This window comes from Chlorocebus sabaeus, chromosome 7 (genome assembly GCF_047675955.1).
Source record: "Chlorocebus sabaeus isolate Y175 chromosome 7, mChlSab1.0.hap1, whole genome shotgun sequence".
NCBI classification, from domain to species: domain Eukaryota; kingdom Metazoa; phylum Chordata; class Mammalia; order Primates; family Cercopithecidae; genus Chlorocebus; species Chlorocebus sabaeus.
In genome coordinates, this window is record NC_132910.1 from 50,324,621 (window position 1) to 50,351,997 (window position 27,377).

Sequence of the window (27,377 nt, forward strand, 5' to 3'; positions counted from 1 at the left end):
AAAGAAAAAAAAACATAAAAGAGTTACAGAGTCATTGCATTACTGACACTACAGATGTTCGTTCATGGAGACATAGGGAAGGCTAACAACCATTAAACATTCACTATACACCAAGCAATACATTACATTCTGTACACCCAGGAATTCATTTATAAAATCTCACAACCACTTTCTGATACAGGTATTACTCCTTGTTTCACAAATGAGGAAACTAGCTTAGAAAGCTCAATTAACTTTGACTAAGTTTATATAGCTAATAGCAGAACTAGAATGTGAACTCAGGTTGTCTGCTTCCCAAACATGCACACACTTTTCTGGAGAGGGTGGCTACTTTTTCTTTAATATTACCATAAAATATATATTTATTGGATCTTGTCTTCCATTGGCATAGCCTGCTAGATTTCTTAGGGCAAAAATTGTATCCCACAAATGACAGTTGCCCAAGCATGACATCAGCATCTTTGAGTAAACTGCTTCACTTAGAGTAGTCACTTAGAACGGGCTTTATGGAATGCATTTGGCATGCTAAACTTACTTTTGGTTTAATCTTTTTTCACATTCTGTCTTTTCTTCATTTTAAAATTTACTTCCTGCAATAAGGCAATGAACAAATAAATCCACACTACATGCTGCTTTAGGTAATGCAGGAAATACTAAGACAGTCCTACAGAGTGAATACAGCTTTATTGGATGATTCAGAAACCACCTGGAATCATTCTTATAATTCAAAACACCAACTATCATTATGATAACAGTACGTAAGTTCCAGTATTTTCCACTTTGAGAGAACCCTGGTTTCCTTGGCTGCTTTCTAAAGAGTAGAAAAAGAACACCTAACAGGGAGATCAACAATGAGCACATTTGAGGGCATAGGCAAAAAGTAGGGAGATCAGTTGTTATGTCATTTAGGATAAGAACTGAGACAGGGACAGTCAGGAGACAAATAGAAACTGCAATGGACTTGGAGACACTGCCTAAGTGGAAGGTGAAAGGAAGTACATCCCTGCAAACCAAGCTTAGTTGACCATACTGATGACAAAGTCGTAAATGGTGTTAGGAGTTTGTAGGAAGCAAAAGGGAAATTTAAAAAGAGTAAGCTATTTGGTTTTTGCCAACACCACCATCACTACAAAACGTTTAGAGTAGGTGGTCAACAAACTTTTTCCACAAAGAACCAATTAGTAAATATCTCAGGCTGGGCCAGGCGCGGTGGCTCAAGCCTGTAACCCCAGCACTTTAGGAGGCCGAGACGGGTGGATCACAAGGTCAGGAGATCGAGACCATCCTGGCTAACACGGTGAAACCCCGTCTCTACTAAAAAATGCAAAAAACTAGCCGGGCGAGGTGGTGGGTGCCTGTAGTCCCAGCTACTCGGGAGGCTGAGGCCGGAGAATGGCGTGAACCCGGGAGGCAGAGCTTGCAGTGAGCTGAGATCCGGCCACTGCACTCCAGCCTGGGCGACAGAGCGAGACTCTGTCTCAAAAAAAAAAAAAAAAAAAAAAAAAACTCAGGCTTTGCAGCCAGATAGTCTCTGTCTACTTTAAGAGAACTCTGACATTGTGGCACAAAAACAGCCATGGATATATGTAAACAAATGGGTAAGGCCATGTTTCAATAAAACTTTATTTACAAAAAGTTTTGATGTGAGCGGTCAAAAAGTCAAAAAATAACAGATGCTGGCAAGGTTGTGGAGAAAAGTGAACACTTATTCACTGTTGGTGGGAGTGTAAATTAGTTCAGTGTGGCAATTCATCAAAGGCCTAAAGATAGAAATAGCATTCAACTCAGTAATCCTATTACTGGGTATATACACAACAGAATATAAATCATTTTATTATAAAAAGACAAGCACATGTATGTTCATTGCAGCACTATTCACAATAGCAAAAACACGGAATCAACCTAAATGCCTAATGATAGACTGGATAAAGAAAATGTAGTACAAATACACCACAGAATACTATGCAGCCATAAGAAAGTACAAGATCATGTCCTTTACAGGGACGTGGATGGAGCTCGAGGCCATTATCCTTAGCAAACTAATGCAGGAACAGAAAACCAAACACCACATTCTCACTTATAAGTGGGAGCTAAATGATGAGAACACATGGACATATAGAGGGGAACAACACACACTGGGGCCTTTCAGAGGGTGGAGGGTGGGAGGAGGGAGAGGATCAGGAAAAACAACTAGTGCATACTAGGCTTAACACCTGGGTAATGAAATAATCTGTACAACAAACCCCATGACACAAATTTACCTATGTAACAAACCTACACTTGCACCCCTGAACTTAAAAGTTAAAAAAAAAAAAAATGATTGGCACAAAATGACAGGATGGATAACCCAAGAGCAGTAGAAATGGAAGATGCAAACATTTGAAGACAACCTTCATAAAAGTGCTACTTACAAAACAGCATGTACAGGAGGAAAATAGTGGTTTCCTGAAAGAAGAAAAAATGTGCTTAATAATCACTTATCATTCTGACTCAGTTACAAAACCCGTGTGTGGAGACATGCAGGACATTGCAATATTTAACCATAGTTATTATCTAAAAGGCAGAGCTAGAACACAGAGCCCCAACAGCGTATCTAATATACTCAGCACCTTGACATAAACAATACGAAACAAGGTCAAGTTGGGACAGATCGTATGTCTCACATATCCTATGGCATATCCTACACATCAAAACACAATGTCAGGCATCACACACAAACCATTCACCCAAAATTGAGTCAAATGTTGAAGTCACAAAATAAACCAGAAAAATAATGGCCTTAAAAACAAATCAGTCCAGACGCAGTAGCTTACGCCTGTAATCCCAACATTTTGGGAGGCCAAGGCGGGCAGATCACCTGAGGTTGGGAGTTCGAGACCAGGCTTACCAACATGGAGAAACCCCCATCTCTACTAAAAATACAAAATTAGTCAGGCATGGTGGTGCATGCCTCTAATCCCAGCTACTTGGAGGCTGAGGCAGAATCGCTTGAACTCAGGAGGTGGAGGTTGCAGTGAGCCGAGATCATGCCATTGAACTCCAGCCTGGGCAACAAAAGCGAAACTCCATCTCAAAAAATAAAAATAAATGAAATGCCAAGGGAAACTGGTTATGACCATAAAGATGTGTTTGGGAAATGCTCTCATTTAGAAAACTGTGAAGTTAAATTCATTATAAGGCATGACAATAAAACTAGGTCCAATATCACTGCATTTGATTCAGTTTTTTCAATGCTTACAGGTAAACAGGTAAAATGAAAGTAGACACTAGTTAATAGTATCTTTGGGATACTATAGTTCCCAAAGATATAGTTCATACATCTTTGGGAAAGAGTACAATCTAGCAACTAAACAAAGTACGTGTATAACAATGTTGGCTCGTTAGAGGAAAATACATTAAAAACCAATCAGAAAAATATCATGAGGACCAAAACTGTATAACTCACAAAGCTGCCTTGTAGAACACAATAACAAAACAGATGATGGTCTGTATACATGGATTAGAATGGTTTGGGTATTGAAAGGGTAGATGGTAAGTGCCAGTTGATACTGCTGAAGAAAATCAATCCATCTTTTTTTTTTTTTGAGACGGAGTCTTGCTCTGTCGCCCAGGCTGGAGTGCAGTGGTGTAATCTGCTCACTGCAACCTCCGCCTCCTGGGTTCAAGCGATTCTCCTGCCTCAGCCTCCCGAGTAGCTGGGGCTACAGGTGTGCACCACCATGCCCGGCTAATTTTTTCATATTTTTAGAGACGAGGTTTCACTATGTGGGTCAGGCTGGTCTCGAATCCTGACTGTGATCCACCTGCCTCAGCCTCCCAAAGTGCCCAGAATACAGGCGTGAGCCACCATGCCCGGCCCCAATCTGTCTTCTTTTTGCTTAGTGTAAAATGATACGAATACAACTTGAGGGTCTGTGAAGGCAAAAATTCAACCAGTAAGAGATACATCTGTATAATGGAACAGCAGACACTAAAAATAATGCATTCTACATACATCATGACAAATAAAAATGAGAAAACAGAATTTTTGTGTCCAATGAAAAAAGTTACATATATTGTGTTTTTGTTTTTGTTTTTTTTTTTTTTTTTTTTTTGGAGATGGAGTCTGGCTCTGTTGCCCAGGCTGGAATGCAGTGGCATGATCTCGGCTCACTGCAGCCTCTGCCACCTGAGTTCAAGTGATTCTCATGCCTCAGCCTCCCAAGTAGCTGGGATTACAGGCATGCACCACCACGCCTGGTTAATTTTTCTAATTTTAGTGAAGATGGGGTTTCATCATGTTGGCCAGGCTGGTCTCAAACTTCTGACCTCAGGTGACCCATCCACCTCGGCTTCACAAAGTGCTGGGATTACAGGCATGAGCCACCATGACCAGCCACACTGTACATCTATTGTATGCACAAGTTTCTAGACACGTACAAGAAACTTGAGTGGCACCTTTAAAAACAACAGTAGGATAGGAGACGGAATTCTCACCTTCTACCTTTCTGTAGGGATGAAAAATAAAATAAACATGTATTATGTTTGGCCAAACATTAAAGAAAAAAATCACAGATCAGTATTTTGGGAAGGTGGCTGGAGAAACCTCTAAAGCCACACCAATGCAAACACAATTGCATCAAAAATACTACAGTATGCTAAAAAATGTTAAATGAACGGTGAAAAAATTTTAAAGTACAATCACATACTCAAAAAAGAGAAACAAAACTTTACTTGGAAAATCATATAGAGTTCAGGAATATAAAAGTAGAAACGGTCTTGCAAAAGCTATAATTTGCATATGCTGGTTTGCTAGAGTCTTCCTGGAATGTGATCTGTTTAGAATCAACGTTTTAGAGCTGGAAGAGTATTTTAGAGCTTAGAAGAGTATTTAGAACATCCAACCAGGGCCGGGTGCAGTGGCTCACGCCTGTAATCCCAGCACTTTGGGAGGCCGAGGTGGGTGGATCAGGAGGTCAAAAGATTGAGACCATCCTGGCCATCATAGTGAAACCCCATCTCTACTAAAAATACAAAAATCAGCTGGGCATGGTAGCACGCACCTGTAGTCCCAGCTACTCGGGAGGCTGAGGCAAGAGAATCGCTTGAACCCAGGAGCCTTCTTCCAGGAGGCGGAGGTTGCAGTGAGCTGAGAGTGCGCCACTGCACTCCAGCCTGGCAAACGAGACTCAGTCTCAAAAAAAAAAAAAAAAAAGAACAAAAAACCTCACTTTATATTTACCTCTAGACTACATAATCCCCAGTAATAAAACCCTAGTCCTATTTTCAGTAACAAAGGCTATTTGTAGAACAGACACGTGCTGGTTTTTGTTTTTTGAGATGGAGTCTTGCTCTGTCACCCAGGCTGGACTACAGTGATGCGATCTCAGCTTACTGCAACCTCCACCTCCTAGGCTCAAGTGATTCTCCTGTCTCAGTCTCCCAAGTAGCTGGGATTACAGGCACACGCCACCACACCCGGATAATTTTTGTATTTTTAGTAGAGACAGGGTTTCACCATGTTGGCCTGGCTGGTCTGGAACTCCTGACCTCAGGTGATCCATCTGCTTCAGCCTCCAAAGTGCTTGGGATTACAGGCATGAGCCACTGCTCCCGGCCAGACTAATGCACTTTTAATATATGTCTCTGCTTTTAAAACTTTAGAGCAGGGTCCCAGACCATTCTGTTCTTGCTACATGCCCAGCACGTGGAACATAGTAAATAGAAGTGCTCCATACATATATATGTGTGTGTATACATAACTTTTTTTAGAAAAGGTAGGGAAGTGAGTTCTGTGCACAACTATGAGAAATCACAATGTATGACGTAAAAAAAAGCTGCAAGATTAAAATATGAAAATTTGTCCCCCTGAATTGGAAAAGGCAGCACCATAGGCACATGTGACCACATGCCTACAATTTCATTTTTTGCTTCTACCAGTGGAATGGTCATAAGAATATTGAACTCTAAACCATGGTAGTAGGAAGGCTACCTAATGTCTACTTTGGAATTCATAGTAAAGCAGGACACAAGAGTTTAAGACGGTAAAAGAAGAACAGGACCAAAGTTTCTGACACCAAATAAATGTATGAAGATGAAAACTGTAGACTTAACAGACCTGGTTGTTTCAGGGAATGATGGGCAAATGAGCTGCCCTGGGCTAATGGGCAAAGCAACCTGAGAACAGAGTTTCTCACACCATATGTGAGGGACTAGTCTTAACCCCTAAATTGTACTCTGCTAGACATACTATATATACACATACACGTTTTGTTATATATATATATTATGTATATATATATTACACACACACACACTCTTAAATATTTTTTAGGTTTTTTGTAATGATGGGGTGTCACTTTATTGCCCAGACTGGTGTTGAACTCCTGGACTCATGCAATCCTGCCACCTTGGCATCCCAAAGTGCTGGGATTATAGGTATAAACCACTATGCCTGGCCTCTAAGATATTTTTTAAAACATTACTAGAAAAGTGATCACATATTGTCACAGTAATATAAAATTACTATAGAAGTTTCCAGACACATACAATTTGACCTCGAGAGATACGCTGAAGTTTTGTTTATCAACGTCAATCTGGCCTAAACTCTTGAATTTGTGTAAAAAGGATCTGACATTGTTTTACCACTCGATAATAAAAACATTCTGTAAGAAACAATTAGAGATAAAAGGTGCATAGCCTTGTCATTAACTTTAAAATACAACACTGCTTTGTCACAACGCCTAAAATTATCCTTTTGAATGCAACTTTAGCATTTAAGAATCTCAAAGTCTATTAGTTTGAACATTTTGCCTTATTTTCCCATTTATATTAGATTAGAATACAGAAGCTTAAAATGTATATGAAAACATGACCATGCATTGATTAATGATGGGAATATTTTGAGAAATGGGTCATTAGGTGATATTGTTGTGTACATACACAAACCTGAATGGTATAACCTACCACAAATACAGGCTTCGTGGAACAGTTAAATATTGCTCCTAGGCTACACACCTGTATAGCATGTTACCATACTGAATACTCCATAATGCTATTTGTGTATCTAAACATAACATAGAAAAGGTACAGTAAAAATACAGTGTTACAATGTTACTGGCCCACAATCCTATATGTGGTCTGCTGCTGACCAAAACTTCCTTACATAGCATGTGACTATATTTACTAACACTATCTACTGTAAACTCCTGTACCTTTGCCTCCAAACTTCCCCAACTGACTGACACAGTGAATCTAGGGAAAATTTCTATCTATTACTAGATTCATTACCAAAGGAAGTAAAATGGAGAAATGTTTGTCTGCCCGACCTATAACAAGCTGAGGTGATTTTATTATAGCCTGTTAAGCTGTACCCTATGGAGAAAATGTTATATAATTACTGTCTCTGGAACCAAATTTCCGGAATTCAAATTCACCCTTTGCAATTTACAAGCAAAAGTTACTTAAATTCTCAGTAACAACACCTACATCTCAAAAGATTATTCTGCAGGTTAATGTGCATGTAAAGTGACTAAACTACTGTCTGGCACGTAAATTATTACTATGTAAGTGTTATAATTATTTAATTGCATAGTATGTATTAAATCCTTCTGTAGAATTGGGATAATAAACATTAAATTCATTAAATGAAACGTCACATTCCTACAATAAACTGCTATTCGCCCGTTAAAGCTTATTTCAATTCTCTATTATGAAAATACATCTATTTGGGCCGGGTGCGGTCGCTCATGCCTGTAATCCCAGCAGTTCGGGAGGCCAAAGCGGGCGAATCACCAGGTCAGGAGATCAAGACCTGGCTAACACAGTGAAACCCTGTCTCTACTAAAAATACAAAAAAATTTGGCCAGGCGTGGTGCGGGCGCCTGTAGTCCCAGCTACTCGGGAGGCTGAGGCAGGAGAATGGTGTGAACCCAGGAGGAGACTGCAGTGAGCTGAGATTGCGCCACTGCACTCCTGCCTGGGCGACAGAGCAAGACTCGGTCCAAAAAAAAAAAGAAAAGAAAAGAAAAGAAAAGAAAATTTATCTATTTAATCTATTTATAATATCCTGAGAGGAAAGAGTAAGTTGGAAAATAACATATAGCCTAATTTTATATTTAGAGAAGGTGCTAATAAAAGTTATAAAAGTTGCAAATCACTGTACTATTTAAGTGGCAACTGCCAAAAGTGATTCAGAGTAATTTATTATCCTTTCTTGTCCCTAGGAAAAAGGTTTAAAATCATGATTCTAAAATGCTAATAACAATAATCAAATGCTACAAATCAGTTATTTCAAAAATTTAGAACTGTATACATTTAATGTGTTATTCCTCCTTTGCACCTAAAAGCTGATGTTTCTTAAAATTGGACTTCATTTTAGAATTAAGAAAATAGATCATTAACTTATAATAGATACACCACTTCGGTCCCAGCCATTGCCAACATACCACTAACACCATCACTTTTAAGCAAACTCTTGAAGTACTCAAAACTATACATATTAATATAGACAGTAAGTCAGCTTAACCAATTCCCCAAGTTTAACTAGCAGATATTACATACAGTATGCTGAGATTATAATTATAATAAACACAGAAGATTCAGTATTTCTAGAATACTGAACAAGAGGTGTTTGTGGCATTGAGAGTACTGTGACAACCTGTGGTACCCTTTAAACTGCTTTAAAATTTTACAATGAAATCAGTGCTATTAATTTCATGTTTATTTCATACAGAGTTTTTGTCAAGTTTATCAGTTTTAAAATGATTAAGTCATAATCACCATTAAAAGACAAAATTTTCCTCTCAAACTAATAATTTCCATTCTGCTACCTACAGTTTGGCTTATCCTTTGGTCTGATAGCCATACTTCATTTCACAGGACTATACAAGTATGTACTATGTACAAAACATTTTCAAGTTTGCTTTCAAATGATACCTACAAAGAGTAGATCAAGTTTTCAAGTTTACAGAATACCATACTACAACAATTTACCACTATAAATATGTCTTAATACCTGTTTATTCCATTCTATTTAGATTGCAACACTAACAAAATTCTTAATGCATTATGTTCCCACCACCTGTATTTTCCCTACACTATCATTTTGACACTTACATAAAAACAACTCAATTCAGCAACCAAGTTTTACAACCACTGTTGCTACCAATCAAATGGTGATGCATCAGATCCCAATTCTCATGAGTATTAACATATTAAGAGAGTACATTATTTACCTAAGACTGAAGGACTGTGCCTTACTTTATAAAAAACAAAGATAGCCACATCAATTTAATTCCATATATATACTACCTATTCAATTTATTAAAAATTGTAATAAACATAATAATCAAACTAGTGCTCCAAACTTATGCTGTTCACATGGAAGACACCACAAAAGAAGACATAATATAGAGACTGCCTTGCAATAAGAAGTACAAATTCCTTCTATAAAGATGGAGAAATAAAAGGACAAATCTAGTTGTCTAAAAGACAATTCACTGTACACATTTTATTTACAGTTTTGTACACTGTCTTAATATGAATGGGACTGCTTTTCTACTTGAGCCATTTTTAACCAAAGCAAAATAACCTAAGTAATACAAAGTGTTAAAATACAGCATAAAGATACAAAAACAGACATACTAATTCTAGTTAGGAATGTAATTATGATGTTACATTTTTTATAATCCACAATTATGTTTAGGAAATCACACAAACATAGATCACTGATTTGAATGAAATGCATAAATTTGTAGCAAAGCTTTGTAGTTACAAAAAACAAAAAAAATTACCAAAGAATGCACAAAATTAATGTTTATTCCACCTTTGTGTCATATTCCTGAATCCTTCACCAATGTTACATGAGGAAAAAAACAAAAGCAAAACAAATGAAAAACTGAAATCAGAATCACTAATATTATCAAGTAGGGAAACAAATAAATTAAAATCTAGCAGCCATCAGCAAGAGTACAGCAAAGACAATGCTGTAAAAAGAAACAAAGAAAATTGCTAGAAAACTGTATGCATCATAATCTTTCAAACCAGCAAAATATGCTCCTGTATACAATGGAACAACAGAATTTTCTTTCCTGTAAAGTATAGTAATGCCAAGTTGTCTTCTGACTATTGTGGATAGGTAGTACAGCAAAGACAATGCTGTAAAAAGAAACAAAGAAAATTGCTAGAAAACTGTATGCATCATAATCTTTCAAACCAGCAAAATATGCTCCTGCATACAATGGAACAACAGAATTTTCTTTCCTGTAAAGTATAGTAATGCCAAGTTGTTTTTTGACTATTGTGGATAGGTAAAATCTGTATGTAATTAATGGTAATTCTACTGAAGTATTACAGAGTGGGCCAGGAACACATTTATGGATTCTGGGGATGTGTACTGTAATTCTTTGATTGGGATAGTGGAAACTTTAGCCAAAAAAAAAAAAAAAAAATGAACACAGAAGTACAAGACAAAGGCGAATGAGACTTCTCTTATATCTTAGTAACATTTAGATGGAAATCAAATTTAAATGCAGTCCACTCTGCTTTTTGAAGAGGCTTTGGTTCAGCTCCCAAATCTCGATTGCTTGACGCAGTCTCCTATGAGAATACTCAGAAGGTGTCTTCTTAAACAACAAACCTATTTTTAGTGGTGGAGCCGCTCTTAGTAGCTGTGTCTGCGTGGGACTGATAACCAATCACTATCTTTGGAGGAAGTCCTAACCTTTCCTTGTATACCCTCCTAGAAGAAAAAAAAGAAGAAAAAGTAGCCATTAATTTTTACTCATAAGAAGTAAATAAATTCAAAATTTTAGGGTTACTAGTCTTTGTATTAAAAATATAGATGAGAGTACAACAGGAAATTAATTATACACCCTTTTCCTTTTAGCATAATTTACTTTTCATTTTTGCGATATTCTTGGATAATTACTTTTAAAATATTTGAGAGCCAGTCGGGTTTATTATTACTAAATTACAGGAACATTACTATATTATTATACTGTTATTTATTATACTATAATTATTACTAAATCAATAGTGAACAAAGCAAGGACAGTCCCTGAGCTCACTGTATTTATAGTCTAGTCAACACAATCAAAAAATCACAAATACATATGACGGACCTGTATTACATGCATACTTGCAACAGAAATGCAACAGAAATCTGTATAACAAACATGTTTATTTTTATTCTTTGATCTAAAATGCTACATTTCACGTCTGAACCCTAGCAAATATTGTATATTACTACACAAATTATATTTACCATACCTGTTATAAGATTGCACAAACAAAAACTAAACACTTCGAGGGAGATTAAAATGAAACACTTCAAGGGAGAAAGTAATTTCTGCTTCACATACTAACTTTACAACCTAATTTTCAAGTAAGACATGACTCTATAGCAAGAATAAAATGGCACTTGTCATGAGTGCCAAAGAGTAAATACAAGGGCTGTAATAACAAGGAGATTCTAATCTCATCTACAAAATTAGAGAATTCTTCCCCTTTAAATATCACGAGTTCAAAAGGATAATGTTAAGATAATGAGCACATCTGAAAGCTGAGAAATAAAAATCAGGCTGTGTGACTATGGCTCATAAGTAAAGTGAATATGAGATAAAGCTGACAAGGTTTCAAAGAAAGATCACAGAAAACTTCATAGGTCACCTTAAAAATCTGAATCTTTAAGAAAAAATAGTAAAAATTGAAAAATAAGCAAAATCAAATAAAAATAAAGGAAGAAACATATTAATGGAGTTAAATCCTCCAACACGATACAAGGTAGTTTTTTTTTTATACCTTCCAGGAGATTTACTACCTTCCCCCTAAAATAAGGCATTAAAAAGTAATTTTATGGTAAATAAAGTGATCATTATCAAATTTGCATTATAATGCAACGCATTCCTTTCAATTATACTTAATTATTAAAAATACCAAAAGGCACGACCATTGAGTCATGCAAATTGAAGGGTTAAAAAAAGAAAATCTTTGTTTGAAAATCTGAAGTCTTAATATAGACTCAAAAACATTTAATAGTGACAAAAATAAAAAACTTCCATAGGAAAAAAATTCTTAATTAATCTAACTCGTTTAAAAAAAAAAAAAAAAAAGTAAATCCTCCAAAATTAGGTTTTGATGCTGGCAGAAATATTAAAATAAGATGACAAATCAACTCCTTTCTCTTATGGAACTCCATATAGCATGAAATGTAGAAAATCCCTATACCTTTTGATCCAGAAATAAATTATGTTCACAGAGAAATTTACATGGCTGAGAGCAGTGGATCACACCTGAAATCCCAGCACTTTGGAAGGCTGAGACAGGTGGATCACTTGAGCACAGGAGTTTGACACCAGTCTGGCCAACATGGCGAAACCCTGTCTCCACAAAAAATACTGTAGTGGCTCAGGCCTCTGGTCCCAGCTATTCAGGAGGCTGAGGCAAGAGAATCACTTGAACCCAAGAGGTGGAGGTTGCAGCGAGCCGACATCACGATACTGCACCCCGGCCTGGGCAACGGAGTGTGACTCTGTCTCAAAAATTAATTTTAAAAAGAAAAATTAATAATATTTGAAAAATCACAAAGGGACAAACCAAACATTTTGTGACCACTGACTGACCAGCACTTAATTTTAACATAAAATTGTTAAGTCAATTTTTTTTTTTTTTTTTTTTTTTGGTGAGACGGAGTCTCACTCTGTCTCCCAGGCTGGAATGCAGTGGCCCAATCTTGGCTCACTGCAAGCTCCGCCTCCTGGGTTCACGCCATTCTCCTGCCTCAGCCTCCCGAGTAGCTGGGACTACAGGCACCCGCCACCATGCCTAGCTAATGGTTTTTTTTTTGTATTTTCAGTAGAGACGGGGTTTCACTATGTTAGCCAGGATGGTCTCGATCTCCCGATCTCGTGATTTGCCTGCTTTGGCCTCCCAAAGTGCTGGGATTACAGGTATGAGCCACCGCGCCCGGTGTCAAATATTACTAATATAATTGAGGTAAAAAGAAATCCTAGTTAGAAAAAAAATGCCAGCTGGTTTAGCATGGTGGCTCATGCCTGTAATCTCAGCACTTTGAAAGGCTGAGGCGGCTTGATCAAGTCCAGGAGTTCACAACCAGTCTCGGCAACATGGCAAAACCTCTTCTCCACAAAAAAATACAAGAGAATAGCCAGGTGTGGTCGTACACACTTGAGTTCCAGCTAATTGGGTGGCTGAGGTGGGAGGATCACCTGAGCCCAGAAGGTTGAGGCTGCAGTGAGCCGTGACTGCACCACTGCACTCTTGCCTAAATAACAGTGAGACCCTGCTTCAAAAAAAAAAAAGCCATTATTGCAAAGAATAAAATTTACAAAAAAAGGTTTAATAAAACCCTACATGTGGGTTTTAAACATCGAACAAAAGCCAAAGTATGTTAAATTTTAATGAAAATTATATGTAGTAAACACACATGCTTTAAATACACATACACTATTTGCCAATAATCACTGAATTATTTATTATGAGCATACATTAGCTCTTTTCAAAGTAGTACTTTTTTTCAAACAGCACTTTCAAAGTAGGAAATAATACATTCTCATTTGTGAATGAATAAAAAATGCTACATGCCAAAGCAGAGTGTTCTAGTGGTTATATACTTCACTGCTAAGAAAAAGCAATTTTACAGAAATAAAAAACATGAACAAGGCCAGGCACAACGGCCCATGCCTGTAATGCCAGCACTTTGGGAGGCCGAGGTGGACGGATCACTTGAGGCCAAGAGTTAAAAGACCAGCCTGGCCAACATGGCAAAACCTGGTCTCTACTAAAAATGCAAAAATTACCTGAGCATGGTGGCACGCGCCTGTATTTTCAGCTACTTGGGAGGCTGAGACATAAGAATCACTTGAACCCGGGAGTCAGCGGTTGCAGTGAGCCTAGATCATGCCACTGTACTACAGCCTGGACAACAGAGTGAGACTCTGTCTCTAAATATATAAATAGCTGTGAAAAAACCCTCCAAAACATCTATATCGGTATCTATATAGATATCTATACAGATCACTTGAACACAGAGGGTGAGGCTGAAGTGAGCCATATAAATAAACATCCGCACTCCAGCCTGGGCAACAGAGCAAGACCCTTACTCTAAAAACATAAATATTTAAAAGTTTAGTATACATATAGCAATGCTGTAAGAGGGTTGCAAAAACTTCAATCATATAAAATGTAAGGTTCTATAATTTCGAAGTTAATGAAATGACCACAGTGAGCTTATATCGATATAGATCTATATAGATATAGATTAGATATATATGAACAAGACGCTGTGCACCAACTGAGCCGTTCAAAATTATAAAAGTGTTCACGAAAACAATACAAGGAAAACAGGATCTACAAACAAAGTATTTCTAAAGCTACAAATAAAGTAACTTCTGGTTTTAGCCATTCTGATATTGTAAAATAAGTATGCAAAGAGCAAAACTTACCCTATATGTGTAACAGCTTCTCTGTTTTCACATTCAGTAGTCCATATTGCTATCTTATCACCTTTAGCTCTAACATTAACAACAGCGCCACATACATCATCACTGTAGTCATCAAAAGATTCTCCAATAAGGCACAGCAGCTTAAAAGAAAATCCCAAATTATGTTTAATAGATTATAAACAAGCTTATTACACTGCAAATTTCTCTTCTATATTTGCGTAGATAACTAAAGACAATTTTTAAATCGAGTTAATTTTTTAAATGTGTAAATTTTATTTGCATATATAGATCTATCCTGACTCTTAAATACTCATTCATTTATTTACTATCAAATCATTAACAGTTGTCTTCACCTTTTTCAGCAAATTTGGCAGTTGATATGGTGGCAGACATAAAAGCTGATTTTATTAATATTCATTTGCTCTGCTGCTGCTTATATTTACGAGCAAACAAATATTAATAGAATAACAAAAATAGCTACTCATGGTTAATTTCTTCTTGTTCTTACTTTTTATGAGTATTTGTTAATGGTTTGGTTTTTTGTTGTTGTTTTTTGAGACAGCGTCTTGCTCCGTTACCCTGGCTGGAGTGCAATGGGACCATCACAGCTCACTGCAGCCTCAACCTCCTGGGCTCAAATGATCCTCCCACCTCAGCCTCCTGAGTAGCTGGGCATACACACAGGGACATGTCACCATACCCAGTAAATTTTTGTATTTTTTGTAGAGACAGGGTTTTGCCACGTTGCCCAAGTTGGTCTTGAACTCCTGAGTTTAAGTGAAATGCCTGCCTTGGCCTCCTGAAGTGTTGAGATTTCAGGTGTGAGCCCAGCCCTAACGAGTTTCTTAATTGTGGTAAAACACAAATGACATAAAATTTATCATTTTAACCACTTTTAAGTGTACAGTTCAGTGGCGTTAAGTACATTCAACATTGTTGTACAACCATCACTACCACCATCCATCTCCAGAACATTTTTTTAACTGAAAAATGGAAATATCCTTTTTAATGTGGAATTCCAAAATAGTATTTGCTGATGATCCTCGCCCTCAAAAACAGAATTTTCTTCTTAAAAAGTCATTCATTCATTAGCTGTGTGTGCTGGCATGCACCTGTAGTCCCAGCTACTTGAGAGGCTAAGGCAGGATGATTGCTTGAACCCAGGAGGCTACAGTGAGCTATGATGGCCCCACTACACTCTAGCCTGGGCAACAGAGCAAGACCCTGTCTCTAAAGAAACAAAATAGTCACTTATTCAAATATTTAAAGTGATTAACTCAACAAGTGCTAACTATAAACCAGGCACGGTTTCAAGTGCTAGGGATACAAAAGAGACTACAAACCCCGCTCCTATAAGCTTGGGGTTTGGAACCTCTGTCGACAGAAAATGCCTATTATCTCATATTTAATTTGTCTTGTAAAGCCAAAAGTTCCAGTTAATATCACAACATGTAGGTTGAATGGTAGTACGCAACAATTTTATTGTTTGCTTCACTGATCTAAAAAGTTTAGTGGGACAGGCACAGGGACTCACACCTGTAATTCCAGCACTCTGGGAGGCTGAATGGGAGGATCACTTGAGGCCAAGAGTTTGAGACCAACCTAGGCAACACAGCAAGATCCCACCTCTAGGAAAAAATTTAGAAAATTAGCTGGCCATTGTGGCATGCACCTGTAATTCCAGCTACTTAAGAGGCTGAAGTGGGAGGATCACTCGAACCCAGAGGGTGAGGCTGAAGTGAGCCATATAAATAAATATCCACACTCCAGCCTGGGCAACAGAGCAAGACCCTTACTCTAAAAACATAAATATTTAAAAGTTTAGTATACATATAGCAATGCTGTAAGAGGGTTGCAAAAACTTCAATCATATAAAATGTAAGGTTCTATAATTTCGAAGTTAATGAAATGACCACAGTGAGCTTATTGTGGTGAGAGTCACACTGCCAATCACTTAAAATATCTGACTTATAATGTGGTAGGATGTTTCACTGTACTATAAACAGGAGTCACATGACAGAACAAAAACAATTACTGACCCTGATTTTCTAGTGTTGGGCATCCTTCTCTTAAATTAAGTAACAAATGTAAAACATAACATATCTTAAGTTTCAGTATTCCCAAACTACCTCTAAAACTGCTTTATACTTTTAAAACCTTACTGTCTCTAGCCAAAAGCGATCAAGGTCACTTCGTCTCTGCTGTTTGTTCAATGTAATTAGCCATCGTCCTCCCCGTTTGTTTTTCTCATCTTCCCACATAGGCTCAATACCATCCTACAGGGTTAGAAGACAACAGTATTACACAATATTGTTACCTTGACCTTGAGAGATAATCATTAAAAACAGTAAGCAACAACACTGTCAACTTCTTACTTTATTGCCCATAAAACTGCCATTGATGCAGTTTTAAAAAAGTGCATAAGACTTAAAGCCAGAAGCATGACATTATAGAATTAGAGTCCTGACTTTGTCACTTATTAGCTATCAAATCTTGAGTTTCACTTAATTTGAAGGTTCTTAAACTTTCTGAGTAGCAAACATATTTTAGAAGCTCTGTACATTTCTATACCTAGAAAATACATGCAAAAACTATGCAGTTTCAGTTAATGAATGTCCCGTCCCCCTACCACCTGACAAAGCCCAATAATAAGTATTCCAAGGACCCATGCTCCTAAGGTTAAGAATGCTTGATAAACTTAGTCTGCTCAAATATAAAAAGGAGTAGACTGGAAAATCAAAGCTCTCATCAAAATCAATCTCAGTATGTGCCCACAGAATAACTCTCTCTCAATTTTTATAAACAAATAGAGTAAGATATATTGATATTAAAGCATACTATAGCCAATTAAATTATCAGCCTGTTCTTCACACTATCAAGTATTCCTAAGTTTATGGCAAGATTTCTTAATGAATACCAAATGGCCCAGTCCTATAATAAATATATAAAATCACCAATTAAGCATACCTTAAAAAGTGAGTAGTCACAGCCAGGCATTAAATTACTAGACAACTGGATATGGTTGTACAGACTAGGTAAAAGAAAGTAACAATTAAAAACACAGAACATGTAATATAGAGTTCAGGTGCTTACATACATATACATTTAGAACATATGATGAAAATAAACAGATAAAAGTTCATGTTTACTTGTTTCTAAGGAGTCAATTTCTGAAATGGACAAAACAGATCTTAAAAGCAGTTAAATAATCAACTTTAGATGAAAGGTATAATTTTCAAAAAATTTCTAGTGACTGCTCTGACAAAAATATATTTTATATGTTAGTTAACTCAGTGCATACATATGTATATATATAAGAAACTGAGAGGAGAGGTATAAGGTGGCTTTAAGTAGATGAAGTAATTTCTGAAGTTAATCAACAGTTTTTTCACAAACATAAAAAAATAATAACAGAAAAGATGAACTTCCTGACCATCAGGATTGCATGACTGAAACAGTTGATTATTATCCTCGAGGGTATCCAAGAGTAAAATAGATCAATGGTTCCCAAACACCACAAATTGTCACTGGTTATTCAACATAATAATCATTTTAAAACTGATTTTAGAAAAATAAATAAATAAATAAATATAGTTCCAAGCCCTACCTCTTGGGATTATAATCACCTAAATATGAGATAGAACCCTGCAGTCTGTATTTCTAAACTATTTCCCAAATATCAAATAGCAGAATAACATTTGCAATGACTTAGTTGCTTGCCTGAAGGCAGGAGGCTTAGACCATTTGATCTCCTGTAGTCTTTTACAGCAAAATTGATTTAAAAATTGGCAACTCTTAAGAATCTTTTGCCTGTCTCCAATATTAGATGGCAGAAATAATGAACTTAGCTGCGTCTACAGACCATGGATGATTCTATTATCCTTAGTCTGGTTCTCCTGGTGCTATATTAACCCCATCTGGGAATATTTCAGGAAAAGATTTAAGAGCCGGGCGCTGTGGCTCACACCTGTAATCCCAGCACTTTGGGAGGCTGGGGCAGGCGGATCACGGGGTCAGGAGTTCCAGACCAGCCTGACCAACATGATGAAACCCCGTCTCTACTAAAAATACAAAAATTAACCGGGCGTGATGGCATGCGCCTGTAATCCCAGCTACTTGGGAGGCTGAGGCAGAAAAATCGCTTGAACCTGGGAGGTGGAGGTTGCAGTGAGCCGAGATTGCCCTATTGCACTCCAGCCTGGTGACAGAGCTAGACTCCATCTCAAAAAAAAAAAAAAAAAAAAGATTTAAGACAGAAGTTGGCATTCTTTAAATGAAATTCCATAGTATAACACACAAATAATAGTTTAGGTGAGACAACCTAAGATCACATAAGGTTTGTGAGTCACTACACCTCATGGTAACTCACAACTACATCATCTATGACAGCCTCCCCTAGGCAACAAAAAAAGCCTGCATACTAAGTGACTATAAAATTAGCACTACTAATTTCATAAAATAAATGGATATTGTGGGAACGAACTTCAATAAAATATTTTTCTTTTTGCTGCCTCCTTTCTCTTCCGTGGTGCTCAAAGGTCTCTCAAGTAAGTCCATAATGAGAATTTATAATGGCACACCTAAACAGAATCCTAAGACTCTGCAGTCTGGATAAATACAAAGGGACTCAATGGTTATTTGTAATAAATTTGCTAGAAAAGCCAGAAATTAGGAAGTGGCCCACACATTTACAGAAAATTGAAAAATCCTTCATATCTCTAAATTATGGTATAAAAATCTACTATGCAATGACACTGACTACACATAACTGAAGTGTGGAGGCACTGTTCTAATTGGTACAATTACGTAAACTGGTAAAAGCCAAACAAACTAGATAAATGCAAAACTGATTGGGGAACATGGCTCAAGCCTTCCTTTTCCTCTGTAGGAGAATGAAGAGCTTTTTTTGGTGCAGAAGAGTTATTTAAGAGTTCTGAATAAACACAATTAGAGAAGAAAAACTACTTGATGTTTTGATGACGGGCAAAGAATAATCCTAGTTTAACTAGACAACTAGACACCTATAAATTATTAGGCCTTAAATGTAGTTACTATTAAGTGTAATGCTTTTAATAAAAAATAAATACTCTCAAAGTTTACTCTCAAATGAATGTTCTCAAATACTCTCAAAGTTTATAGTTTTAACTGTATGCTTTGCTTTTTTCAGCAACACAAATGAATACAAAATACCTATTAGAAGTCAAGCACTGGAAATACAGACAAAAATGTTTCTGCTGTTGAAGATGTATGTATATATGTATAAATTTTATACCACAATCTATTCCTTTGTATGAGCAGAATATCTTGAGGGGGTTACATTAAAACATAAGAGTAGCATCACTAATTCAGCATGTATATGATCCTAAAAAAAGATGTATAAGTTAGAATATTTAAATAACTGCTAGGTAATTTAAAGCACTTATTAAAAAGTTTTGCCTTTCAGGGTCTCACATAGTACCTCCCTACTCATTCTCCAAGTAAATTTGACACACTGGATTAACTTTGTTTTTAAGAGAATCAATAATCAAAACTTCTTGAAATAGACTTTACAATTTTTAATTTTATTTATTTTATAGAGAAACAGGGACTCATGTTGACCAGGCTGGTCTTGAACTCCTGGCCGCAAGTGATCTTTCTGCCTCAGCATCACAAAGTATTAGTATTACAGGCATGAGCCACTGAGCTCAGCCTTAAATTTTGTTTTGAGGTCATGCAAAAGTTGATGATCCCAATTCTTAACTTTCTGCTTATACAGAAACAAAATTTCAAAAATATTTCAACTATTCTTCTTGAGGTTGATCAAAGTATAATGAAATGAATAAAGTATCATGATAGATACTGGCATTCCCTTGACAAACTCTGAATTCTGAACACTTCAACCTTTGATATCGTAAAATCTCTGGTACAGGAAATTCCAGATGTTGCACTGAAAACAGTTTGCAGAAATGAGAACCCAACAATGCACTGGAATACCCAGTTATGAGGCAAATTTACCTTGGCAACCGAGAGAGGAACAAGTTCCAACTAGTTGTCAAAAGTTCTAAGGGCAATAAAGCATTCTTGAGCTAAGGATATCTCAGGACAAGAAACAGAATAATCAGGGCTAAGGGATGACAAGATTGAAGCTTTGTAAAACTAACAAAGCATAATCACCAGTTCAAACTTTTGTGAGGAGATAAAAAAAATAGACGAACATTCATTAACTGTTTACCTCACACTTCATTTTGTGAATTCGACCTAAAAATAAACTACACAACTAATAAAAAAACCAACATACTAAAACAAATGGTTACTTACGCCCAAAAGTCTTCAACAGTATCAAACTTAGAGATCAGCCGCAGGTTTGCTTGCCAAGTTTTGCTTTTATCATTTTTAAAAAACCAGAGTGCCCATCTAAAAATAAAAAGTCAATGTCAAAAAATGGTAGCTGCATCCCCATGTTAAAAGCAACATTATTCACAACAGTCAGAAGGTATAAGCAACCCAATTGTTCATCAACAGGTGAATGAAAAATGTATATATATACACCATGGAATACTAAAAAGCCCTGATGAAGGAAATTCTAACACTTGATAAAACATGAGGGGAAGCTAAGGACATTAAGTGAATAAGCCAGCCCCTCTCCAAAAAAAAGATAAATACTATATGATTCCACTTTTATGAGGGATAAGAAGTCAAATTCACAGAAACAAAAAGAATGGTGATTGCCACTAACCAAGGAGAAGGGAGTTTAGGGTTACAGAGTTTACAGAGTTTTGGAAGATGAACAAGAGTTCTGGAGATTAGTTGTACAATAATTGGTTGCAGAAAGTACTTAACATTAATTGAACTGTACACTTACAAATAGTTAACACAGTACATTTTAAGTTTACCACAAAAATTTAGGAAAAAAAAGTAAAATGCTAGTTGTTATTCCAGTGGCAAATAATGAGAGTTCTCCATTTCTTTCATTTAAAAAATATGTATTTTATGTCTACTACATAACAGATTCTCTGCTATACCTAGGGACCCAAGATACACTGAAACTCATCACTCAACGGAATTCACAGAGATGAGGCAGAGAGACAACTACAGTGTGCTAAGTGCTATGACAGAGATAAGCAAGCACAATTATTTAAGAAAAACACGGCAGAGCTGGGTGCGGGTGGCTCACACCTGTAATCCCAGCACTTTGGGAGGCTGAGGTGGGTGAATCACCTAAGGTTGGGAGTTCAAGACCAGCCTGACCAACATGGAAAAACCCTGTCTCGACGAAAAATACAAAACTAGCCAGGCATGGTGGTACATGCCTGTAATCCCAGCTACTTGGGAGGCTCAGGCAGGAGGCTGTGGTGAGCTGAGATCGCGCCACTGCACTCCAGCCTGGGCAACAAGAGTGAAACTCCATTTCCAAAAAAAAAAAAAAAAAAAAAAACACAGCAGAAACACTTAAACTGTAAAAGAAGGCAAGGGTTCGGGAGGCTGAGGTGGGCGGATCACGTGAGGTCAGAAGTTCGAGACCAGCCTAGCCAACATGGTGAAACCTGGTCTCCACTAAAAATACAAAAAAAATTTAGCCAGGCATTGTGGTATATGTCTGTAATTCCAGCTACTCATGAAGCTGAGGCACAAGAATCACTTGAATTCAAGAAGCAGAGGTTGCCATGAGTCGAGGTTGTGCCACAGCACTCCAGCCAGGGCAACAGAAGGAAACTGTCTCCAAAAAAAAAAAAAAAGAAGGCAAGAAACAGGATGGCTGATATTTCTCAGAGGAACAAATTAGCCAAGAAGAAACGAGAGTGCCAGGAGTGGGGAAACTATTAAATGTGACTCTATATTTAATCAAACACCTAACTGGGAAAATAATAAAGATTGAGTAATGCTGCATAGATATGTACTGAAATAACGTATACTAGTTTTAATATATCTGTAGATACTTCTCTTAAAATAGTTTTATTCCTACATAATATATAATAGCTTATATATACCTAACATTATATATAGAGGCATACCTTGGATATATTGTGAGTTCAGTTCTAGATCATCATAATAAAGTGAGTATCACAATAAAGGAACTATCTTTATGGAGAGTCACACAAATTTTTTGGTTTCCCAGTGCATATAAAAATTATGTTTACACTACACTATGGTCTACATTATGTCTGAAACAGCATTATGTCTAAAAAACAAAAAGTACATACCTTAATTAAAAATTCTATTGCTAAAAATGCTAATGATCATCTGAGCCTACAGAAAGTGGTAATCTTGCTGATGGAGGGTCTTCACTTGTTGATTGCTGCTGACTGATCATAGTAGTGATTGCTGAAGATTGGGGTGGCTGTGGCAATTTCTTAAGACAACAATGAAGTTTGTCACACTGATTGACTTCATTTCACAAAAGATTTCTCTGTAGCATGCAATGTTGTTTGTAAGCATTTTACACAGTAGAATTTCTTTCAAAATTGGAGTCAATCCTTCCAAACCCCGCAGTTGCTTTATCAATTTGGTTTACGTAATATTCTAAAATCCTTTGTCATTTCAACAATGTTCACAGCATCTTCACCAGGAATAGATTCCATCTCAAAAAACCTTTTTTTCTGCTCACCCATAAGAAGCAACTCCTTATCCATTCAAGTTTTCTCATGAGACTGCAGCAATTCAGTAACATCTTCAGGCTCCATTTCTTACTGTACATCTCTCGCTCTCTGCACCACATCCGCAGTGACTTCTTCCACTAAAGTCTTGAACCCTTCAAAGTCATCAATACAGGCTGGAATAAATCTTGTTCATGTTGATATTCTGACCTTCCATGAATCATGAATGTTCTTAATGACATTCAGGATGCTGAATCCTTTTGGAAGGTTTTCAATTTACTTTGTCCAGATCCATCAAAGTAATCACTATCTACAGCATTTATAGCCTTATGAAATATAGTTCTTATTAATAAATAGTAAGGCTTGAAAGTCAAAATTCCTCTTTGCTGCTCCATAGGCTGCAGAAAGTACGCTGTGTTAAGAGGCATGAAAACAATTCATCTCCGTCAGAGCTCTTGGGTGACTAGGTGCATCATCAATGAGCAGTGATATTTTGAAAGGAAACTTTTTTCTGGGCAGTAGGTTTCAACAGTAGGCTTAAAGTATTCAGTAAACCATGCTATAAATCGATGCACTGTCATCCAGACTTTGCTGCTCCATTTCCAGAGCATGGGCAGAATGGATTTAGCATCATTCTTAAGGATTCTTAAGATTTTGGGAATGGTAAATGAGCACTGGCTTCAACTTAAAAGTCATCAACTGCAAGATCCCCTAACAAGAATCAGCCTGTCCTTTGTAGTTTGAAGCTAGGCACTGATTTCTCTCTAGCTAGCAAAGTCCTAGATGGCATCTTCTTCCAGTAGAAGGTTGTTTTGTTTACACTGAAAATCTGTTTTTAGTGTAAACTTCCTTCATCAATTACCTTAGCGAGATCTGGATAATTTGCTGCAATCTCTACATCAGCCCTTGCTGCTTCACCTTGTACTTTTATGGGGGTGACTTCTTTCCTTAAATCTTATAACTGACCTCTGTTAGCTTTCAACTTTTATTCTGCAGCATCCCCACCTCTCTCAGCCTTCATAACATTGAACAGAGTTAGGGCCTTGCTATGGATTAGGCTTTGTCTTAAAGGAATGTTGTAGCTGGTTTCATTTACTACCCAGACCACTTGAACTTTCTCCGCATCAGCAATGAGGCTGTTTTGTTTTCTTATCATTCATGTGTTTGCTGGAGCAGAACTTTTGATTTCCTTCAAGAATTTTTCCTTTGCTTTTACAACCTGGCTAACTTATTTGGTGCAAAAGGCCTAGCTTTTGGCCTGTGTTGGCTTTTGACATGTCTTCCTCGTAAGTGTAATCATTTCTAGCTTTTGATTTAAAGTGAGAGACATGCAACTCTTCCTTTCACTGTAAAATGTAGGGGCCATTGTAGGGCTATTAATTGGCTTAATTTCAATATTGTTGTGTCTCAGGGAATAGGTAGACCCAAGGACAAGGAGATGGGAATGGCCAGTCAGTGGAGCATTCAGAACACATACAACATTTATCAATTAAGTTGGCCGTCTTATATGGCCAATATTCATGGCACCCCAAAACAGTTACAATAGCAACATCAAAGATCACTGATCACAGATCATAACAGATACAAGAAAGTTTGAAATACCATTGAGAATTACCAAAATGTGACAGAGACACCAAGTGAGCACATGCCATTGGAAACATGACATCAACAGAACTGCTTGACACAGGATTTCCACAAACCCTCAATTTATAGAAAAGGCATGATTTGTGAAGCACAGTAAAATGAGGTATGCCTGTATAATATTTTCTCTAATGCCTTGAAGATAAACTCGTGGAACATTAAAGTTACACTTTATCCCAAGATGATTGCCAAGATCATTCTCCTTTAGAAGAATTAAACTGAATATTCTCTGATTACAATACCAAAGGAAAGTCAAAGGGAAATTTCATTTTCTCATCAACACAAATGTTGTCTGAAGAGCCTTCCAAATTGAATATGTATTTCATAATCCCATAATTAATACTCAGTAACCTCACCTAGACAGAAAAATGAGATGCATTTCAACATGTACTTGATAATTTGTCAGCAACTGCCACCCCATTATCAATAAAAAAGAAAAAGAAAATGCAAGAAAACCCCCAACGAGGTCAAGTACTACACTCTGAATTTCTAAAAATAAATTCCAAAACAAAAAAACTCTGCACCCAGCCATTTAAACACATAAAGATCTACGAGGCCAGGCGAGGTGGCTCACATCTGCAATAACAGCACTCTAGAAGGCTGAGGCAGGAAGAACACTTAAGCCCAGGAGCTCAAGACCAGCCTGGGCAACATAGTGAGAGATCGCCTCTACTAGACATTTAAAAAATTAGCCAGGCATGGGCCAGGTGCGGCAGCTCACGCCTGTAATCCCAGCACTTTGGGAGGCCAAGGTGGGTGGATCATGAGGTCAAGAGATGGAGACCATCCTGGCCAACATGGTGAAACCCCATCTCTACTACAAATATAAAAATTAGCTGGGCGTGGTGGCACGCACCTGTAGTCCCAGCTACTCAGGAGGCTGAGGCAGGAGAATCGCTTGAATCTGGGAGACGGAGGTTGCAGTGAGCCGAGATCGTACCACTGCACTCCAGCCTGGTGACAGAGAAACGCTCCGTCTCAAAAAAACAAAAATTAGCTAGGCATGATGGCAAGTGTCTACAGTCCCAGCTACCCAGGAGGCCAAGGCGGGAGGATTGCTTGAGCTCAAGAGTTTGAGGTTGCAGTGAGCTATGATCATGCCACTGGACTTCAACGTGAGTGACAGAGCAAGACCCTGTCAAGGAAGAAGAAGGGGAGAGGACTGCTTGAGGTGAGGAGTTTGGGAACAGCCTGAGCAACATAGCAAGACCCTGCATCTCTCCAAAAAAGAAAAAAAAAAAAAAATCTTAGCCAGGCATGGTGGTGCACACTTATGGACCTAGCTACTTAGAAGGCTGATGCAGGAAGGTCATTTGAGCCCAGAAATTTGAGGCTACAGTGAGCTATTATCATGCCACTGCTCCCCAGTCTGGGCAACAGAATGGGACCATGTCTCTTCAAAAAAAAAAAAGTCCAGGCACGTTGGCTCATGCCTGTAATCCCAGCATTCTGTGAGGCCGAGGTGGATGAATTGTTTGAGTCTAGGAGTTCAAGGCCAGCCTGGGAAATAGCAAAACTCCAACTCTACAAAATATACTAAAATGGGTGGTGATGCATTCCTGGGGTGGAAAGATGGCTTGAGCACAGAAGGTCAAGGCTTCAGTGAGCCGAGATTACACCACCTCAGCCTGGGTGACAGAGTGAGACCCTGTCTCCAAAAACAAACAAATGACGTTTTTAGTTTTGGAAAATGTGAAAACATCCTAAGTGTTTATCAACAACGAATTATTTAAATCAGCAGTTCTCAAAATGTGGTTTGCAGACAGGCAGGAGGCCCTAAGATCCATTTTCATAATAATGCTAAGAAGTCACTTTGCTTTTCAGTATTCACATTTGCACTAATGGTGCAAAAGCAATAGTAGTTAAATCTGCTGGTGCTTTAGCAAGAACCAAGACAGTGACACAAAACTATACGAGTAGTCACTGTACATTTATTACTACCAACTCTCAGTACTAATAATGTGAGTTTCATATAAGAATGCCTTTGGGCCGGGCACAGTGGCTCACACCTACAATCCTAGCACTTTGGAAGGCTGAGGTGGGCAGATCACCTGAGGTCAGGAGTTCAAGACCAGCCTCGCCATCAGGGTGAAACCCTGTCTCTACTAAAAATACAAAAATTAGATGGGCATGGTGGCAGGTGCCAAAGATGCTTAATGAGTTTAGAGGTAATGTTAATGAATTATTATTGTTTGATACTATATAAGAAAATGTGTCAACATTTGGAAGATCTGCGTAACTCTCTGAAAAATTATTTTCCAAATACGCGATGTATGATGTTAAAAATCTTACACAGGTAAGAGATCCATTCCAGATGTGAGACAGACCAATGGATTTTAATGTAACAAAGTAGAAACAAATTCTTGGATATAGTTTCAGATTCCACGTTTCAACTAATCTCTAAGAAACCCAGTATCTCTTGAGCATGTGTCCCAGGAAAAAAGGGGAGGGGGGAAGACACCTAGTAGTGTATCAAAGGATAATATCAACAATTATTTTTAAAGGCTTTTAAAAACTATTCTCCCTTTTCCAACCAAATACCTGTGTGAGGCTGTACTGTCTTCTTATACTTCCAGTGAAACATCTTAACTCCACAGACTGAAGGCAGAAACAGCTATGAAAATCCAGTTGACTTCTAAGACGGCAAAAATGTGGCCGGGCGCGGTGGCTCACGCCTGTAATCCCGGCACTTTGGGAGGCCGAGGCAGGTGGATCACAA

At 37.6% G+C, this 27,377-nt stretch overlaps 1 protein-coding gene across 2 annotated transcripts in view; it reads right to left on the reverse strand.

Moving 5' to 3' along the window:
- Nucleotides 1–9,460: 9,460 nt before the first annotated feature.
- EIF4E (eukaryotic translation initiation factor 4E) overlaps nucleotides 9,461–27,377 on the reverse strand; it is a 48,735-nt gene continuing 30,818 nt past the window's right edge. For both annotated transcript variants that reach the window (XM_007999335.3, XM_073017499.1), the window contains exons 3-7: nucleotides 20,742–20,837; nucleotides 17,412–17,475; nucleotides 16,607–16,720; nucleotides 14,445–14,584; nucleotides 9,461–10,720 (exon numbers count right to left, since the gene is read on the reverse strand). In XM_007999335.3, the coding sequence (XP_007997526.1) occupies nucleotides 10,606–10,720; nucleotides 14,445–14,584; nucleotides 16,607–16,720; nucleotides 17,412–17,475; nucleotides 20,742–20,837 (529 nt within the window). In that variant the 3' untranslated portion in view covers nucleotides 9,461–10,605. The remainder of the gene's footprint in view (nucleotides 10,721–14,444; nucleotides 14,585–16,606; nucleotides 16,721–17,411; nucleotides 17,476–20,741; nucleotides 20,838–27,377) is intronic.